General features: G+C 62.9%; 1 protein-coding gene across 6 annotated transcripts in view; it reads left to right on the top strand.

Moving 5' to 3' along the window:
* The window catches only part of LOC101947235 (dnaJ homolog subfamily B member 2-like), a 38313-nt gene that overhangs the window by 11292 nt on the left and 10855 nt on the right, over positions 1-16166 (top strand). For 2 of the 6 annotated variants that reach the window (XM_065560436.1, XM_065560435.1), the window contains exon 1: positions 12593-12716. The exons of 1 other annotated variant lie outside the window; for it this stretch is intronic. Coding sequence is in view for 1 of the 5 variants with exons in the window: in XM_065560432.1 (XP_065416504.1) it covers positions 2314-2424; positions 3671-3776; positions 4075-4145; positions 4810-5327 (806 nt within the window). In the remaining 4 variants the exon portion in view is untranslated. Of the gene's footprint in view, positions 1-2313; positions 2425-3670; positions 3777-4074; positions 4146-4809; positions 6628-12589; positions 12717-16166 lie in introns of those variants that run through there. 3 more of the 6 variants (XM_065560432.1, XM_065560434.1, XM_065560433.1) reach the window with 3 other exon arrangements.

Here is a 16166-nt window from a genome sequence, read left to right as displayed (position 1 = left end):
GCAGCGTCGGAGCCATTCGCAGCCGTGTGCGTGTGGGCTGTGCCTGGCAGGGCCGCTTTACCTTCTCTCTCAGCGAGAATCAGTATCCGCTCCTGGCCCCACAGCGCAGGGTGTGTCTCCGTCTGCTGTTCCAGTCCCTCTTGCGGAGGGCTATCTCCGGGCTGCAGGCCCTGGCTGGCACACTACGTGGCTGCAAGCCAGCCCAGGACTGTACAGACCAGAGAGCTGCTTGGAGCTGAGCAGGGAGGAGGAGGAGAGACTGGGCTCTGACAGACCCAGCTCCCAGCTGGCTTGGATTTGGGGGGGAAGAGCACAGCTCCCCTGTGAGTTAGTGGCTTGGATTTGGGGGGGAAGAGCACAGCTCCCCTGTGAGTTAGTACCAGGCAGAAGATCTGATGGTCCTGCATGACCAGAATGGAGCTTAGTTTTCACACCATCAGTGACTCTGAGCAGCTGTTACAGACTCACAGATCGTGCCACTCTTGGCCCCGTGCGGTTCGTGGGGGGTGCCCCTTTCAGTGAGAGAGCCCTTTTTGGGGGTCCACTCTCTCTCGGGTGGAGTGGACTCCCTGAGAGGGCCACGGCGAGAAACAGGTGTGCTAGGGCTCCAAGAGGTGCGGCTCCAGGAGGTGGAGTGACTTCCTGTTTAGGTAGAAGGTCTCAATATGTAGGTCAATTTTGCAATCTGCTCCACCTCCTGGAGCCGCACCTCTCGGAGCCCTAGCACACCTGTTTCTCGCCGTGGGCCCTCTCAGGGAGTCCACTTGCTCTGGGCCCCCCGGGCCTCCACCCCCAAAGGGGTTGATGCAACCCTGTTCTCTAGACGGGAGGGACTCTCAGCCAGCATAAAACGGGAGGGTTTATTGAGAGTTGAACACAGCACAGGAAACTCTCTGACCCTCAGGCCTGGCCTCCCTCAGCACAGCACATCCCAGTCTCCCTGCATCCAGGTGGGCTCTGCCTGCTCCCCCTCTCCAGCCCAGAGCCCCCCTGCTCCCAGCTGGGCATCTGAGATCCCCGGCCCCAGGCCCCACCTCTGTCCATTGTCTTCTCTCCAGGTAAACAGGGTCGTAAACTGGGGCCTCCTCTCCTCGCTTCTCTCCTCTGGCTGGAACCAGCTGGTTAGGTCACTGGGTCCTCACTCTGCAGCCCATTGTCCTCCCACTGGCCAGACCCGGCTGCGTTTCCTCAGCTGGGCCTCCGGGTCACCAGGTCACCAGATCACCGGTCGCTGGGGTATCCATCCTCCCGGCCATCGGCTGGGTCCCCACGTCCTCTCTCCGGTCCTCTGCAAAACACACTCCCTCTCCCCTCACCTCATTAAACCAGTAACACCCAGGGAAACTGAGTCCCACCCCCTCTGCATGCAAGCCATTGAAACTCCACAGAAAACAAGAACCCCCCCCCCCACTTCGTCACACCAGCCCCTCAAGTCGCTGGAAGAGAAGTACCTACATGGGACCAAGAGCTCCACTATCAGTAGGGTGACCGGACAGCAAGGGTGAAAAATCGGGACAGGGGATGGGGGGTAATAGGTGCCTATATAAGGAAAAGATGCAAATATCGGGACTGTCCCTATAAAATAGGGACATCTGGTCACCCCAGCTATCAGAGGCCTCTGTGGTTCTGCCCCCAAAGGCAAAGGGAGATCCCCTGGCTGGGGGTGAAGCGAGACAGATTCAGACTAGCAAGGAAGGTGCCAACAGTGCGGGGGACTAGCCCTGGGGCCAGCTCACTCGGGGATCTGGTTCAGTGTCTTCAATCCAGAGATGCTGCAGCCCAGCGAGGAGTGGTGGGCGTGACGCAGGCATCTCTGGGCTATGCAGGGGGTTGGGCGACGGTCCCTTCTGGCCTTGCAATCCATGAATGAAATGACCCCCTGCACCAGCCTGCTCCGCCCGCCCCATTGCTGGGAGGAGGAGCAGCGAGGGCTGCCACCTGCCAGCCGGCACTCGGCAGCCGTTCAGCCCTGCCTGGCTCGTGCCCTGCTGCAGGGTGATATTAGTGCTGATACAGCACCCCAAATCTTCAAAAGTGCAGAGGCAAGGCCCCTGTCCCACAGAGCCTGGGCTCTCCGTGGACGGGGGGCAGGAGCCCCAGGGCTGGCGGGTGGCCTGCAGCAGGCGGCCCACCAGCTCCGTGCTACGGCTTTGGGTGGCTCTGTAGTGTCTGTCCTTGGCGGGGCGGGGGCTGAGTTCCAGGCTATGCTCCCATCACGGACCCCTGGAGAGCCCCCAAGTGGCGGTGACCCCTCCCGCTGCCCTTCCCATTACCTACTGGGCCGCACTTACCCACCCACGTCCTGCTTTCCAGATGACGTGGGCCTGTTCTCAGATCTGCATGCCGGAGGCCCGCGGGGCCACGGACGGGGGGGCCCCTCTGTGGCCTACTCCTTCTGCTCCTACGCCTTCCCGGAGCAGTCAGGTAAGGGGGGGGGGGGGCGACAGACCAGCTTCGGGCGTCCCGTCGCCGTAAATTCTTCCTCTGGCTCCAAATTGTACCCAGCCCCATTGTCCCCGGTCGCACCCTGCTTCTCCCCCCGTCCTTCCTCTGAGTCCTGGCCCTGTCTGAGCCCTGCACATCTAGCGCCATTCCCCTGCCCAGCCCGGCCCAAACCTCCTCCCCTCCGGCTCCGTATCCCCTGCCTGGCCTGGTCCAAACCTCCTCCCCTCCGGCTCCGTATCCCCTGACTGGCCTGGCCCAAACCTCTTCCCCTCCGGCTCCGGTATCCCCTGCCCTGCCCAAACCTCCTCCCCTCCGGCTCCGGCTCCCCAGCCCAGACCAAACTTCCTCCCCTCCGGCTCCGGTGTCCCCTGCCTGGCCTGGTCCAAACCTCCTCCCCTCCGGCTCCGTATCCCCTGACTGGCCTGGCCCAAACCTCTTCCCCTCCGGCTCCGGTATCCCCTGCCCTGCCCAAACCTCCTCCCCTCCGGCTCCGGCTCCCCAGCCCAGACCAAACTTCCTCCCCTCCGGCTCCGGTGTCCCCTGCCTGGCCTGGCCCAAACCTCCTCCCCTCGGCTCCGGCTCCCCTGCCCAGCCCGGCCCAAACCTCCTCCCCTCCGGCTCCGGTGTCCCCTGCCTGGCCTGGCCCAAACCTCCTCCCCTCGGCTCTGGCTCCCCGGCCCAGCCCAAACCTCCTCCCCTCGGCTCCGGCTACCCTGCCCAGCCCGGCCCAAACCTCCTCCCCTCCGGCTCCAGCTCCCCAGCCCAGCCCAAACTTCCTCCCCTCGGCTCTGTATCCCCTGCCCGGCCCGGCCCAAACCTCCACCCCTCGGCTCCGGCTCCCCTGCCCGGCCCGGCCCAAACCTCTTTCCCTCAGCTCCGGCTCCATATCCCCTGCCCGGCCCGGCCCAAACCTCCTCCCCTCGGCTCCGTCTCCCCTGCCCGGCCCAAACCTCCTCCCATCAGCACCGTCTCTGGCTCTCCAGCCTGGCCCAAACCTCCACCCCTTGGCTCCGGCGACTCAGGGACAGTCTCGCCCTACGAATCCTGGACAGACATTTTGTATCCCAGTTTCACACCCGCCCTGCAGTGCATCCCCTGGCTGACCCATTACCGCCCCGTCACCCTCTCACACCCAGCCAAGGGACCCCCTGCGATCCCACGGGGCTCCCTGGGGCCTGGCCCAGGCTGGGGGCTCCTGCTGTGAGGTTTTCGCCCTGTTTTTCAGATTTCTTCTCCTCGTCCTTCAGCCCCGGCACCGACCCCGGAATCGGCTTCCGCTCGGTTTCCACCTCCACCACCTTTGTCAACGGCAAACGCATCACCACAAAGAGGTAGGGATGGACCAGCGCAGACTGGCCAATGGCCAAGCCAGCCTGTCTCCCAGGCTGTTCCAGGGGACCAGATCATGGGGCCAGCCAGTCCCATGTCCCACCACTCGCCACGCCACAGACCTCCATGCCCCCCCCCCCCAGTTTGGTGTCCCCCCCACCCTCCTGACTCCATGGGGCCTCATTGACACCGGGCGTGAGACACTTTGTGCAAGACTTGTTGCAATTGCATCACAGTGGTGATATCAGTGCTAGAAATGATCGTCTCCACTCAAACGGCAGCCCCCGCTCTCTTCCCCAGGATCATCGAGAACGGCCAGGAGCGGGTGGAAATCGAGGAGGACGGAGAGCTGAAAGCGACAGAGGTGAATGGTGAGGAGCAGAGCTGCTGGGTCTCTGGTTGAGGGTTGCGCAGGGCCGGTAACGGTTGTGCCTGCCAGGGAGACGGGGGGGGAAGTGTGCCTGGAACGGAGACGCCGCATGGTGCAGAAAACCAGAGCAGTTCAGTAAGTAGCCCGGGCTGGCCAAGCAGACGGGCATCGGGAGCGTCTGGGGGAGAGGGGAGAGCCCGTCGCAGAGGCCCCACTCCTGGGACACGGCCCCTGACGCTGCACCCCCACCCTGATGCTGACAGACAGGCAATCTCCCCTCGGCCGTTGGCTGAGCTGGGGACGCGGGTCAGGCCCTGGGGGACAGTGGCCCTCGCACCTGGGGCTAACTGCCCCTTATTGGCAGTGTCAGCAGAGGGGCCCAGGGAACTGTCCCAGCTGGAGGTGGGGCGGGCGGTGCTGGACAAGGGCTGTGGGGAGCTCCGCTTGCCCACGCTGTGCCCGTCTGAGCCCAGAGGAATTCGCTCTCCGGGGTTGTGGATCCCTTCTATCACAATCTGCAATGCCACCCTGGGGCAAGGAGCCGAGGCCCGTCTGGAGACTGAACCTGGCCCCCTGCTTCCCTGGCTGGGGGCTGGCCAGGGTCCTGGGGACGCTCCAGCTGGGTCCCTCTCCCATGACTCTGGTTCGGGGTGCTTTTCTTACAGATGTAGCCAAAAATGTGGAGCCTCAGGTGGGGCTGCACCGCCAGGAACAGCACGACATCCTGAGCTCTGCGTCCGACTCCCCCACCCTGCAGCGCCCCCAGAGCACGGCCTCCTCCTATATGCTCCCCGAAGAGGAGGACAAAGATCTGCACCGGGCCATGGCCTACAGCCTGTCGGAGCTAGAGGACGTGGGGCAGCACCGAGCGGACGCCCGCGGCTCCAAGAAGAGACGGGGCAGCTCGCGGCGGGCCCGCAAGGGGGCCAGCGAGGAGGCGGGCGCTGCCCTGGCGCCTCAGAGCAGGGCCAAGGGAGCAGAGAGCCCTGGCGGAGGAGACAACGTGAAGGAGGGGGAGGAGAGGACGGTCGAGGTGCAGAAAGTGGGGAGCAATCCAGGAGCTGCGGGGGGCGGGTTGGTGCCGGAGGAGAGCGAGTTCACGCTCAGCGACCTCAAGTCAGCGCTTGCTGAGATCGAGTCTGCTCCTGACGAGATGGAGTCGGTCGTGTGTGTCCTCCTGTGATGGTGGCCAGCTGGGATCCGCTGGGCCTGCCCCAGGCAGCGGCTAGTAAAGGTCAGGGTCAGCGCTCCGAGCCGGCGTCTTTATCATTCACTGGGTGAGGAGCCACTCAGGCAGGGCGGGAGCAAAGCCTCCCGGGCCAGGGTCTGTCTGGCCTCCAGCCCCATTGCCCCGGGAGCGGCTCGGGGCCCCCGGCCCTGGGGGCTGCCTGGCGCTCCCCGTCTCCTTCTCTGGGACCATATGTCCAGGGTGGAGGTGCAGCGCTTTGGGAGGACCATAGTCCTGGGGCGAGGGAGGGCGAGGGGTTTGGCTGAGGGGCATCTGTGATCTGCATGCCCAGGCGAGAGGCTTTTCTCAGCTACTCCCTGGAAACCGGTGTCAGAAGAGGGTGCTGGGGGTCCTGGCCCCTCGGGGAGCAGCTGGAAGGGGTCAGATCGAGGACCTGGAGCAATTGACTTATGAGGTGACATGAATGGAGCTAAACCTGCAGCGTGGCCAGAGGAGTGCGGGGTGGAGGTGAGAGCTGGCTCCAGGAGCTGGAGGAGGAACCCCGCTAGCGTTAGCACGGGACAAGGGGAGTAAGGGGGAGTAGCAGAGTGAAACTAACCAGGGAGTGAGAGCTGGGAAAGCTGCCTGGTACTGCAGGTGGCTGGACCAGGCTGGGGGATCCTTTCCCGCGGGGAGGGCGGAAAGCCCGAGACCCCACCTGCTGCACGCCAGATGAATCCAGCCGCAAGCACGACCCGCCCAGCAGCACACAGGGCTACCGCCAGGCCCTGGCAAGGTTTCCTGCTGCCCCCTCTCTCCTGTGCACAAGAGGTCCCGAAGCAAGCCCGTGTGCGTTCAGAACAAGCCCCCGCCCAGGAAAGCCCGGGCAGTGGAGGGGGGGCGGCTCTGTTAGGGGGCTAGAGAGCTGCCCTGCCTCAAATACCCCCTCCCACCCCCCAGGGAGAGGCAGGTAGAGCCACTCATCGGCTGACTGGGGGTCCCAGTGGGTCGTGTGCGGAGCATCCCACACCCCAAACATACGTTGGGGCAGAATGAACACGGCATTTGGAAGGGAGATCAGGCCTCAGCGAGCTGTTCGAATTCTCAACAAGCATGCGGGCAAAGGAGATCCAGTGGATCTAGTGTACTTGGACATTCAGAAAGCCTGTGACAAGGTCCCTCCCCAAAGGCTCTTCGGCAAAGTGAGCAGTCATGGGATAAGAGGGAAGGTCCTCTCATGGATCAGTAAGTTGTTAAAATACAGAAAACAATGGGTAGGAATAAACGGTCAGTTTTCAAAATGGAGAGAGGTAAATAGTGGTGTCCCCCAGGGGTCTGTACTGGGAACAGTCCTATTCAACATATTCATAACTGATCTGGAGAAGGGGGTAAACAGGGAGCTCACAACATTTGCAGATGATACAAAATTACTCAAGATAGTAAAAGTCCCAGGCAGACTGCAAAGAGCTACAAAAGGATCTCACAAAACTGGGTGACTGGATGACTGAAATTCAATGTTGATAAATGCAAAGCAATGCACATTGGAAAATATAATCCCAACTATTCGTATAAAATGATGGGTCTAAATTAGCTGTTACCACTCAAGAGAGAGATCTTGGAGTCGTGGCCTGGGCTGACGCGGGGGGGGGGCTGGTACAAATTACCGGGGCCCAGCAGTCCAGAAGGGGGCCTGGTGCCCGGCTTCCCCCCCGTCGGCCCTGTTTAGCTGGTCCGCCCTAGCTGGGGCGGCCCGACATTTTTTTTCACCGGGGCCCGAATCTGCTCTCGGTGACCCTGATTGTGGCTAGTGCTCTGAACACATCCACTCAATGTGCAGCGGCGTCAAAAAGCGAACAGAACGCTGGGAATCATTAAGAAAAGGGAGCGATAATAAGACAGAAAATATCACAGTGCCTCTATATAAATCCATGGTACGTCCACACCTTGAATACTGCGTGCAGATGTGGTCGCCCCATCTCAGAAAAGATATATTGGACTTGGAAAAAGTACACAGAAAAACAACAAAAATGATTAGGGGATGGAACAGCTTCCATATGAGGAGAGAGTAAAATGACGGGGACTGTTCAGCGTGGAAAGGAGATGGGTAATGCGGGGGATATGATAGAGGTCTATAAAACCATGACTGGTGTGGAGAGAGTGAATCGGAAAGTGTTATTTACCCCTTCAGATAACACAAGAACTAGGGGTCATCCAATGAAATTAATAGGCAGATAGTTTAAAATGAACAGAAGGAAGTATTTCTTCACACAAGGCACAGACAACCTGTGGAACTCCTTGCCAGAGGATGCTGTGAAGGTGTGATGCAGTAGGGAGCAGGCAGATTGACCTGGGAATGTTGGCTAGTTTCTGCATGGGGGATGGGAGAGCAGGGGGTGACTTTAGGTGAGGGACAATACCTGAGCATGTAACTATGTAAATACCTGAGCCAGGAGGGGGGTGGGGGCAGGTGACACCTTTGCCCGGGACACTGGACAAAGGCGAGAGGTGGAGTTGGGGGGAGGGGGAGAGAGCCTGCTGGAGGGGTTTTGGTTTCAGTTTGGTGCTGGAACGCAGGGAACCCCAAGGCTGGGGTCTAAGCTCCCTGGCCCCCCAGAAGGACTTGACTGAGGGATCCTGTTTATACCTACAAGCCCTGCTGTAGCCTGCGTTCCTATTGTCCAATAAACCTTCCATTTTACTGGCTGGCTGAGAGTCCCGGTGAATCCCAGGAAGAGGGGTGCAGGGCCTTGACAGAAGGCCAAAACTATAACTGGGTTCAGAAAAGAACTAGAGAAGTTCCTGGGGGATGGTCCATCAATGGCTATTAGCCAGGCTGGGCAGGGGGGTCACAACCCGCTGTTCTGGGTGTCCCTAAGCTCTGACTGCCAGACGCTAGGACTGGACAGGGGGTGGATCACATGATAATCGCCCTGTTCTGTTCATTGCCCCCGAAGCACCTGGCCCCGGCCACAGTCAGAGACAGGCACTGGGCTGGTTCTGTTCCAAACCCCCCTGCCCACTGCCTGGGGCCAGCCGGGGAGCTGGCAGGAAGCCTGACCTGCTCCCCACTGGCCAGGACACCAGGAGCTGGGCCAAGCACAGCGCTGGGCTTATTCCCCTCCCTCTCAGTCCCTCTGGGTCCTGGGACCCGCCTCATCGCCCCCGCCCCCCACTCCCTGCTAGCAACCACAGCCTGGTGGGAAAGTGCGGAGTCAGCCAGCTGGCCCCTCCCTCCCTGAGGCTGGTGTCAGCAGCCACGTGACAGCCGGTTTCCAGCATTTCCTGGGGCAGGTCTGCTGCCTCTGCAGCTCCCCTCGCTCGTGCTCTCAGCCCTGGACACAGACCGACCCGCTGGGCCCGGGGCTGGGCCAGGCTCCCTGGGCTCCCCAGCATCAGGGCCCCCTACTGCGATTCCCAGGCCCTGAGTGTGGCAGGGTCCACCCTGGGGTAACTGCACAGTGCTTGTGTTCACACGCCAGCCCTTCGATGCACTGTGCCGCGTTCACACCCCGGCCCTTCGATGCACTGTGCCGCGTTCACACGCCGGCCCTTCGATGCACTAGTGCCGTGTTCACACCCCGGCCGTTCGATGGACTAGTGCCGCGTTCACACGCCGGCCCTTCGATGCACTAGTGCCGCGTTCACACCCCGGCCCTTCGATGCACTAGTGCAGGGTTCACACCCCGGCCCTTCGATGCACTAGTGCCGCGTTCACACACCGGCCCTTTGATGCACTAGTGCCGCGTTCACACGCCGGCCCTTCGATGCACTGTGCACGGTTCACACGCCAGCCCTTCGATGCACTAGTGCAGGGTTCACACGCCGGCCCTTCGATGCACTAGTGCAGCGTTCACATGCCGGCCCTTCGATGCACTAGTGCAGGGTTCACACGCCGGCCCTTCGATGCACTAGTGCAGGGTTCACATGGCGGCCCTTCGATGCACTAGTGCAGGGTTCACATGGCGGCCCTTCGATGCACTAGTGCAGGGTTCACACGCCGGCCCTTTGATGCACTAGTGCAGGGTTCACACGCCGGCCCTTTGAATCGATGCACTAGTGCCGCCTTCACACACCGGCTTTTAGATGCACTAGTGCAGCGCTCACACTCCCTGCCCCTGAAGGGCAGTAGAATGCACCCCCTGGATCTGGAGTGCAGGGCTCCTGTTCTCAGGCTCTGGGTGCCACGGGAAATGCACACCGCCTCTGGGTGGGAGAGGAAGAGGAAGCGACACAGAGCTGGAATCCACTGATCTCCCTGCAGAGACGAGCCCCGTCAGGGCCGGACAGGTGAGCTCTCCTGACCTCTCATCACCATGGCTACTCCCGGAGGATCTCTCGCCAGGTCCAGCCTGGAGCGCCTGCCTCGTGGGTTTACTCAGTCTGCCCTCAGTGGGGCTGTGCCAGCGTAAAGCCCTCCTGGTCTGGCCCAGCTCTCACACAGGGGCCGCTCCTCCTCCCTGGGTATGTGGTGCTGGGAATGTGGCCGTGGAGCAACCCCCAGCTCCCCCCAAAGGTCAGAGTGGTCCGAGCACCCGCCCAGACCAGACAGGGTCACCCAGGCAGCAAACTGCCTTGGGCTCCGTGGGCCCGGATCAGCCTTGGTGGGGGCCATAAGGTGATCTGAGCTGCACTGGGGGTGGGGGGCAGGGGATACTCAGCCCAGCCCAGCCCCTTGGGACTCAACCCAGTGCTGCATCAGGGCGGCCCCGGTCCCTAGGCAGCCTTGTGCATGCCCCCTACTCCGCTGAGGAGGGGGTGGCGTGGCAGGGTTTCCTCCCCCAGGAGCCAGGCTGGGCTGGGGAAGAGCCCACACTGCTCCTCTTTGGGTTGGCTAGACCCCTCCTGTGGGCTCAGTGGCCTGTCCCAGGCAGGCTGGGCTCCTGGCAGGAGGCGGCCCCAGCAGAGCTCGGATAGGGGGGTGGGTCACTGGTGCCCCTCCTCCCTGCCCTGTGGGATGGCGGGGTGGCTTCCCCTCCCCAGCCTAACAACGCTGGTGGCAGCCTGATACTGCCCGGCTGCCAGAACCCAGCAATGGCTGCCAAGGTTGGTCCCCCTTGCCCAGCTGTGCCTGCCGAATGGCCCAGCGGCTCCCAGCCGCAGTGGGCTGCAGGCACTCCCCATCCATGGGGTGGCATGCAGAGAGCTCAGGGCCGCCCAGAGGATTCAGGGGGCCTGGGGCAAAGCAATTTCCAGGGCCCCTTCCATGAAAAAAAGTTGCAATATGATAGAATACTATATTCTCGTGGGGGCCCCTGCGGGGCCTGAGGCAAATTGCCCCACTTGCCCCCTGGGAGGCCCTGGGAAAAATAAACATTTCAAAACCGTCCGCATCTTGGCACAAACCCAGTTTTGAGAAAACTTTTTTTCAAGTCACCTTTACAAGGTATCACTGGTTGTCAGCATCAGCTAGTGCTAAAAGGCTCTAAAGCTCATTAAAAGGGATGGACAAATATTTTCTGTCAAAACTTTTTTTGGATCGAAAACCAGTATCCTGTCTACCGACAGTGGCCAATGCCAGGTGCCCCAGAGGGAGTGACCCTAACAGGCAATGATCAAGTGATCTCTCTCCTGCCATCCATCGCCATCCTCTGACAAACAGAGGCTAGGGACACCCTTCCTTACCCATCCTGGCTAATAGCCATTAATGGACTTAACCTCCATGAATTTATCTGTTTCCTAGAGACTGGCTCCATGGGGTCCCTCACAAACTGGAGACAGTTACTGTGGGTTTGTCTTTAGTACAGACTATGTACATACTCCATGAACTGAGCATTTGAGCTTGTTCCAGAATCTGGGATGAGCCTATGTTGTGAAAACTGAAATGCTCAAAATAGCACATGCCTGTGAATGGACACAGGGTGCTAAAATTAAATTAACCCAGGGGGTCTCAAACTGGGGGTTGGGACCTCTCAGGGGGTCACGAGGTTATTACTGGGGGTTGCGAGCTGTCAACCTCCACCTCAAACCCTGCTTTGCCTCCAGCATTTATAATAGTGTTAAATATATAAAAAAGTGTTTTTAATTTATAAGGGGGGGTCACACTCAGAGGTTTGCTATGTGAAAGGGGTCACCAGTACAAAAGTTTGAGAACCACTGAATTAACCCCTCTGGAGCCTCGGGGAATACGGGGGGGGGGGGGGGGGGTGTCTCCCTTGGTAGGGTTGGGAAGGAGGTAGGTGGTGTAGGATATTGCTCTTCTCATGTGATCCCTCCCCCATGGCTCTCTTGGCTCTATCACTGTTCATCTAAAGTGGCTAATTTGAAATGAAGCTCCCCGCCCCTGACACGACTCCCTATGGCACTGAAATGAAATGTAGACTGTAATTTGGCATGTGAGAAGTGAAAGGGATGGTGGTGGCCCTGAGGGAAAAGAGAACAGCTTGGCTCATTGTGTTAAATAGGTGTCAGCAAGCCCCAAACTGCCGAATGAGCTTTGGGTAGGGAAGGCTGTGCCTCCCCAAACAGCCGGAGCTGGGCCTCTGGGTCGTCAGGTCCTGGGTCGCTGGGGTCTCCATCCTCCAGGCCATCGGCTGGGGTCCCAAGGTCCCTCTCCGGTCCTCTGGAACAACAAACTCCCTCTCCCCTCCCCTCGTTAAACCAGTAACACCCAGGGAAACTGAGTCCCACCCCCTCCGCATGCAAACCATTGGAAAAACACAAGAAAACCCCCCATTTTTTTCACACCAGCGCTGTGAGCTTCCTTGCAACAGTGCCCTGGCAGTCCAACCTGAACCCCAACCCGGAGCCAGCCAGTGCCTTGGACACGCGAGGGGAGCCCCCCGGGGGGTGCAGTGGGGTGTGGGGGGGGCATGCTAGGTGTGACGGAGCAGGGGAGTTACATTGGGGAGTGGGGGCTGCCCTTGCAGGGAGATCCCTGAGCCAGGAGGGGGGTGGGAGAGGAGGAGCTGGGGGGGGAGAGGAGCTGCGGGAGGGGTTTGGGTTTGGTTTCAGTTGGGGCCGGGTGGTGCAGCGCAGGGAACCCCAAGCTGGGGGCTAAGCTCCCTGAACCCCCCAGAGGATTTGATTGGGGGGTCCGGGTTGTACCTACAGCCCTGCTTGGGACCCTGTTCCCACTGGCCAATCACCCGCCCCTGTTCCCGGCGGGGGAGAGTCCCGGGGAATCCCCGACCCCCCCACACCCCGTGACACGAGGGGGCTCCCGAGGGGGGTCAGGGGGCGGGGCCACAGGGGGGCGGGGCTCTGAGCTTGTTTTTCATGACCTCATCAGTTCAGAGGGTAGAGCCCTGACGTCACCACCGGCCCGGGCTCGCCATTGGCTGCAGGCGCTGTCCCGTCACACAGCGGAGGGCTGGGCGGGGCTGGGAGCGAGTTCGTGTCCCGCCCCAGCGCCGCAGCTGCCGCCGGACTCGGAGCGTGGGGAGCCGGGGCCGGGGCCGCTGCGAGGTACGGCCGGGGGGGGGGCGCAGAGCTGGGCAGGGCCTCGGGGGGGGCAGTGGGGTCGGGGAGTGCTGGGGCCCCGGGGGGCAGTGGGGCGGGGAGGGCAGAACCGGGCTGGGGGGCAGTGGGGTCGGGGGGGCCCCGAGGGGCAGTGGGGTGGGGGGAGCGCAGAGCTGGGCGGGGGGGCAGTGGGGTGGGGGGGGAGCGCAGAGCTGGGCGGGGGGCGCTGCGGGGCGGGAGGGGGCAGAGCCGGGCCGGGGGGCAGTGGGGCGGGGGGGGCCCGAGGGGCAGTGGGGTGGGAGGAGCGCAGAGCTGGGCGGGGGGCGCTGCGTGGCCCCGGGGGGCAGTGGGGCGGGGGGGGCAGAGCCGGGCCGGGGGGCAGTGGGGTGGGGGGAGCGCAGAGCTGGGCGGGGGGCGCTGCACGGCCCCGGGGGGCAGTGGGGCGGGCGTTGGGGGTGCAGAGTTCGGGGGGGGATCCCCGGCTGCTCCTGCGGGGGTGTCGGGCCTGGGGAGGCCCCCGGGGTCAGGAGGTTGTGGAGCGGCTGTGGCAGGGGTCAGCCCCCCTGCCCTGGGATCGGGCCCCCGCACGCCAGGCCTGGCTGCCTGTGGGCTGTTGCCTTTCGTGGCCAAAGACGGGCGCAGGTGGCGGCACGGTGGTGGTGGTGCGGTGGCACGGCGGTGGTGGCACGGTGGTGGCGCAGGCAGCCGGTGTGCGAGTGCCCAGCCTGCCCGGTGCCCGCGCCGTGCCGGGCAGCTCAGTGCCCAGGTAGGGATGCCAGCCGGTGCCTGCCGAGCCGGCGCTGCCCATGGCTCTGTGCCCCGCGGGCCCTGCGGCGGGTCCTCTCGCGCTGGGCTGGGGCCTGGCGTCCCTGCTCTGGGGCCGCCCCGTCTAGGTGGCGAAGGGAAGAGGCTGCCCGAGGCAGGTGGAGAAAGTTCCAGTCAGTCCCAGCGCCCGCTGGAACCGCTGCCAGGCACCCAGCGGGAACAGAGCCGGGGCGGGTCCGGCGTCTGGCCAGAGCTGAGCTCCCTGGGTAGGCAGGAGGGCGCCTGGCCCCGCACCCAGCTTCGAAACCCAGGCCTGGCGCGGGGGATGGCGGTGGACGTGGAGCAGGGAGCCCTGTGGGTCCGGGAGAAGGTGTGACGCTGCTGATCTGAGCACAAGGCCAGGCCAGGCCGGCTGGTCTCCCCTGCCCTGGGTAATGCCCCTCCTCGGGGTCGCTCTGCGTTGGGCTCAGAGCCCCCCTGTGCACCCCAGGAAAAGTACAGAATTGAAGGCACAAAATCACACGCTGGGTTTGCGAAATCCCTTATTTACCAACAGAACCGAGCTGGGGCCTCACCCGGCCCCGGGACCTGCTGACCACGGGCGGGGAGGGAGAGTGAATTAGTTTAAGGCACGTGCTGAATGTGCAGGGGAGGGGAGGGGAGGGCCCAAAGCAGCCCCGCGGCTGAAGGAAACAGAAGGGGGGCATTGTATGGGGCAGCGGGCGTCTGCCCCACGCTGTCGTCACTGAAATGGGGACGGCCCAGAGAAGGGCATTAAGCAAGCTGGGGCTGAGGGGGGCAGAGTCGGTGCGCCCGGCTGGTGGCGGTGGGGGCCGTGTGAGCCGAGATGGGCGTGGGTCTGCGGGAAGGCCGGGGGGGTAAAGGCCAGGAGGAGGCACCTGGATGTAATGGGGAGACAGTGGAGGGGTTCGGAGGCCGGGGCCACAATCTCAGCTGCTGCAGATCGAATGGATTCTGGGGTGCGCCAGGAGGAAGCTGCAGCATAAACTAACCTGTGGAACTCGCTGCCCTAGGGAAACGGCACGGCTGTGACTGACGCCAGGGCCCCCATGTAAACAAATGACCCCATTTCCCCAGCAGCCAGGCGCCCTCCGCCGCCCTCGTCCCCAGCGCGGTCACTGCCGGAGCGGGCAGCCTCGCCGCCGAGCTATTCTTACTCCTCCCTTGTTGCGGGATTAGATGTTTATAGTAGCTGCTAAGCTCCTTAATATTGACAGACTGACTAGGGAGGGGCCAGGCCCGGCTCCCAGGCCCCCATCTGTCCCTGGTCTCTGGCCCCTGCTTACTGCCCCCCCCCGCCCCCACAACGACCTGGGAGGGCTTCTGCAGTGCCCCCAAGGGCCAAGGCGCCTGCCCTTCGGCCCCCAGCTCCCTCCTTAGCACCTCCACTGGGAGTAAACTGCCTATAAACCCCTGGGCTCTAGAGATTTGCAGAAGGGGGGAGCGATGGGGGCTGGGGGCACTCGGCCCCTCTGGAGCTGAGTGGGCCCCCTGGCTAGGGGCCTGTCGTGCTGGGCACTGCCCGGGCGCGTGGGGAGGGTGGTCCTGGGCTGCCTGGTATTGGTTGACGCTGGCAGCTCCCTCCCCCAGCCGGCTGCGAAACGGGTTCTAGCAGGGACCCCTCCTTGCCCCTTGTCACCGCCCCAGTGCCGGAGGCCGGCCAGGCTGGGGGCACATCCTGAAGGAGTGCCCGAACGCTGGCCCCAGAGTTCCCCACCCCAGCTGCCCCAGTCATCACCACACGCAGTTCTCCCGGGCACCTGATTAACAGACCCCTCCCTCTCCCCCCCAGGAGGTAAGACCCTAAGGGCAGCTGGGTGCTTGGAGGGGCTGGGGTGGGATAAGCAGCCAGCCTGGTCTCCGCTCCTCCCCTTTGCTGCTCCCCACGCACTGAAGAGCCACCAGGGGGTGTGCGGGTGTGGCCCTGGGTGCTGGGGTGTATCCCTGTGGCCGGGTGGAGAGGGAGAATGGGGGGGCTCAGACATGAGGGAGAGAAGCAGAAGCAAACGTCCCGTGGGGAGGCTCAGCGAGGGACCCCTGGCGAGGAGGGGGTGTCCCATGGGGGTGAGGTCCTGCCCTCCAGTGGCTCAGGGAGGGGTGGGACCCTGTGGGGTGCCAAGAAGCAGGGTCCCTTTAAGAATCTGCAGCTGGTGCGGTCCCTGCGCTCGGGCTGTGACAGAGACAAGTGCCCCTGGAGCTCTGGCTGCCGGCGCCCGACGTGGGTGGGGGCCCGCCAGCTTCGTGCCACAAATAACCCCCTAGCATTCCTGCTGCCGGGGCGGGGGGCAGAGAGGCTGAGGCCGCAGAGGGGTGGCAGTGTGAAGGTGAGGGGGCGAGCGAGGGGACCCCGTCCTGGCTCAGACACTGCTCGGCCCGGGACAGCCCAACGGACCTGCAGCTAGGCAGGGACTGAGGACAGATGGGGCCCAAGGGCCCAGTCCCGAATCTGCCTGCTGCATCAGCAGCTGCCCCTGTGCAAAGAGGGTGGGACGTCCTCCTCTGGAGCTGGCCAGGAATCGGGCCCCAGTCGGTCTCTGCGGCTGTGTTTGCCGGGCTGGCCCCCTCTGGCAGGGGACAGACAGACCCGGTTGCTGCTCTTTGGGACATGGGGACGGGCGGCTGTTTCTCCCTGGTGCCAGCGCGGTGCTGGGTGGCTCCAGATATGCCTGA

The sequence above is a fragment of the Chrysemys picta genome, chromosome 11, assembly GCF_011386835.1.
Source record: "Chrysemys picta bellii isolate R12L10 chromosome 11, ASM1138683v2, whole genome shotgun sequence".
NCBI lineage: Eukaryota > Metazoa > Chordata > Testudines > Emydidae > Chrysemys > Chrysemys picta.
The sequence above is the reverse complement of the archived record's forward strand: the minus strand, read 5'-3'. Positions and strand labels throughout refer to the sequence as shown.